This window comes from Austrofundulus limnaeus, unplaced genomic scaffold (genome assembly GCF_001266775.1).
Source record: "Austrofundulus limnaeus strain Quisiro unplaced genomic scaffold, Austrofundulus_limnaeus-1.0 Scaffold280, whole genome shotgun sequence".
Classification (NCBI taxonomy): Eukaryota; Metazoa; Chordata; class Actinopteri; order Cyprinodontiformes; family Rivulidae; genus Austrofundulus; species Austrofundulus limnaeus.
This window is the reverse complement of record NW_013952682.1, coordinates 578,556-582,407: the sequence shown is the minus strand read 5'-3', so window position 1 is coordinate 582,407 and position 3,852 is coordinate 578,556. Positions and strand designations below refer to the sequence as shown.

The window sequence follows — 3,852 nt, the reverse complement described above, 5'->3', positions numbered from 1 at the left end:
CATTTGTTTTTTTAAACAATTTACCATATTTACCGCAGCTAGTTGTTTTGTGTTAAAATAAACATTTGGGTAAAATTGTTTCTGTTTTTTATTTTTGTTTTTTCACATTTGTGTTTTTATTGTAAAGTTGGTCTTAAATTTCCTTTCAAGTGGCATTAAAAAGTATTAAGTCTTAGATTTATCTTGCCTTAAGCTGTAGGAACCCTGTGTTTTAAAACATGTTATACCTGTACCATAAACCCTTTGGAAAGCTTCAACACCTTTCCTGACAATCTGTTTCTACCTCTGCGTGCAGGAATGGGAGCCGATCTGARCCGCCCGCCTTGTAGGAAGGCCAAAGACTTGCGAAAAGAGCGACGTCTTCAWAAGGACCTGATCAGACAACAAGTTGATGGGGTGTCTGCCACAAAACCCAAACCCAATCGAACCAACCAACCCAAACCTCTGGAGGAGTTTATAACGGAGTCGTTGGGGGATAACGCCTCCCACCGCCTCGAGGTGAGTGGAAACAAAGCTTAGCTGCTTTTGTAACAATAAGGATTTCTCTGCGTGTCTTTGCAAAACCTTTCTGGCTACTTTTCTCTCTCCTTTATGTTTGTTTTCACTGAGCGTGGTCTTCCAAGGCTACAGTGACCTCACCATGAGTTTAAATGTGCTGACCGAAACAGAGGGGGGAGGAAAACCCACACGTTCTTGGTTTGAATTCAACCAAATGTCAGGCACACCACATAAACTGATGACCCGTTTGATGGCAGTAAAACCACAGCACCGCGAAGACAGCAGCCATTATGAAAAGACGTAGAAACAACATTTTTTGGAAAGAAACTGTGATTTAGACGGATCTGAAGTTGGTAGACTAATGGCATTCTTGGGTTTTGAGCAGGAATTCAGCCAGTTGAAGTCGAAAACCTTGTGAACCCCTAAGACTGCGTAACCAGGAGGCCCCTCCCTTCTATAGGGGTGCGCTGATACCGATTTCCGTAATTTTGGGAGATCGGAGATCGCCCGAAACTTAGATAAGATCGGCGGAAAAGATCGGCTTCTCGTCTACCTCCACAGAGATCTGAAAATCAGCCACTGTTCCCTTTTGCTCTGCTCTGAGTTCTACCTAATGTCCAGTTAAAACAAGTTGTTTCAAGGGTACTGTTCAAGGTTTTTCAATAAAACAAGATCGGAACATTGAAGGCATATAGTGACCGAATCAAAAGATCGGCAAACGGCCACAAACTGCAATCAGTGCACCCGTACTTCTAGGGTTATAAATGTGCAGCATGGTCTCATTTTCCTTATCCTTTTGCTCTTTACCTTGTTTAAACCTGAGTGCAGGGAGTTTAAACTGGAACAAATTTAATTTACCTGAATGAGTATTCTTAAACTTGCCAAATAGTGAGCCTAGACAGTGTTTTATATCCATTTTATAAATGCTTAATAATGCTTTTATGTGTTTCCCAACTCATAAATAAGGCTATAAAGCAGCAGTACATCATTTAATAAAAGATACCTTTATTGTAAAGGGGTACCCAGTTGGGTTTTGGGTTTTTTACTGTGACCAGGTCTTGATTGCAGTGAAGGTTTTATTTGCTACCACCAGGGTTCAGTATAACAACGTCTCTCTGATCTTTCAGGCTCCTCAGGGAAGTGTGGAACCGTTTACTGCTCCACTCCACACTGCCCCTGTTCACTGTCTCTGCAGTGTTCTGTTCTTAAAGTTTTTGTAGAATTTTCTTTAAAATCTGCTTTTAGAAACGGCAGTTATCTRGTAAATAGTTGTCTCCTTTATGCCTCTTCTCTAACGATGCAAAAACTCTTTTCAAACCTCCAACCTGCAAGGGTTAAACGTGTTAAATCTTTTTTTTACGACGATAGGAAGTTATATTTTCATGCTGTCTTCTACAGACTGGTTGCATCAACGAAACTATGTTTTTGAAATAACATCATAATAAAAGAAACATCTGAAGCTTTAGGATTCTCCCCCTTTTTTTCCCCTAAGAGGCCCAGTGTTTTAGTTTGACTGAAGTATGCGGTATCAAGTGTTCATATGAGAGAGTTCTTCTTAAATCCAAGTCAAACAAACCTCAAGTTCAGTTCTGTATCCCGGTCTTCCAACAGMTCCATATGGCTCAGCCTCTGTGGCCAACAAAAGCTTCCAACCGAAGAGGCTTTTAATTTAAAGAGGAGCCACAGGATGAGGAAGTTTAAAACTCTAGGTCTGTGTCACTTTAGTAACACCCAGACGCTTTTCTTTTTCCACTTTTCCCAATTCAGGCTAAATTTGAAGCTCTGCACAAACGGTATTAAAAAYCGGTCGTGTCAGGTTTTTAATGAGGCRTAATAAATGGCTTTAGCATTTCAAGATCTATGACCGTTAATGGTTTCTTTTCCCGTTTGACTTTCAAGGCCTGTTTGGTATAATTTCTCAGCTGTACCAGTCTACGAGGGTCCATTTGTGACAAATGCATCAATCATGCTAAAATTCCTGTTCAGACGGCCGTGCGAAAGAGTACAGTTGCAACGCTCAACAATCTGGACACTTAGAAGGAGCAGAAGTTTCCACATWTACATGTACTCAGATACCTAAAGGACCCAAATCATCTTGATCAAACCTTTCTTTTAATGATGCAGTTGACAAACCAAGCTGTCAGCGTTACATCCACCTATTTAATATACATTCACACTGCAGGTATATCTTTAAAAAGTCTGCTAATTACATTTTTGACCGATGCAGAATTTTTTTTAAAAAACTGACGCTGTCAGGAGTTTATAAGGTCCCAATACACCTTCAATGTTTYGATTATATTCTACTGAAAAACCTTGAACAGTAACATTGAAACTATACAAACTGGACATCAGGTTGGACCAGGTAAGTGTCTCCCAGAATTAAGGAAATCTGTGCTGATAAATTGGATTTGTCACGGTCGATTTATCGGTGCATCTAAGGACAATATGAATGTGACAAATCTGATTTTTTTTCCCAAATCTGACTCATTTCGTTTCAATATGTGACACTGGATCGGATACGTATCTGTTGTTTTTCAAAGTAACCTCAGTCTGAATGGTTAGGTTGCATTTGGGGATGCAAGTTATCGAAGAATGGTTTAATCTAAAATTGATTGATCTTATCGATTGACTAACGACTAATTGATAAGCGGCCATTTTCCTAAAAACCTGGAGTCTGTCGGCTGCGGACATGAAAGCGCCCGCTACGAAGCAGGAAGAAATGAGAATGGAAAAAGTTCAAAACTTATTTCTAGCGGCAGAACAGGTTGGAAGATGGCTATTTGATGTTATTTATTGTTTTTAAATCATCCTACAGGCTCTGACATGTTAGATAAATTTGAAAATAAGGTTTTGAAAAAAACCGTAAGACTTGAAAAAAATCTGTGACATTGCTCTATACGTCTGTATACCTGCAAAATGACGTAAAATCCTTATAACTTAAGGACAATCCATACAAGTTGACATGTATGTTAGCGTCATACTGCTGGATACAGCCTTCGGTACTTTTCCTCCAAGTTTGGTGTAGTCCGTTATTATTGTTGTGTCGCAAAGAAAACTAAACAAGATTTGCGTGTAATTATGATGCCGCTCACATGGAGGTGGCTCTCTGCTCAGCTCAACTAGGGCCGGGGTAGAGTAGTACAGGCTGAGAGAGCAGCGGCACCCTCTACTGGATGGTTTAAACAGATGTTTTCAATTAATCGAATGGAAGAAATTTTAATCTAATAAACCATTATTCGACAATTAATTGTAAGCCAACTAAATTTTTTGCGTCCCTAGTTGCATTTCATTGATTTTTTACATCAGAGAGGTGGGGATATACGGATCAGTCCAAAGGTTTTATTGACACTAATC

The 3,852-nt window shown here is 39.6% G+C and overlaps 1 protein-coding gene across 5 annotated transcripts in view; it reads left to right on the top strand.

Annotated features, from left to right (window-relative positions):
* ate1 (arginyltransferase 1) overlaps positions 1–3,852 on the top strand; it is an 86,324-nt gene that overhangs the window by 11,695 nt on the left and 70,777 nt on the right. For all 5 annotated transcript variants that reach the window (XM_014021158.1, XM_014021157.1, XM_014021156.1 and 2 more), the window contains exon 6: positions 296–498. In XM_014021158.1, coding sequence (XP_013876612.1) covers positions 296–498 — 203 coding nt within the window. The remainder of the gene's footprint in view (positions 1–295; positions 499–3,852) is intronic.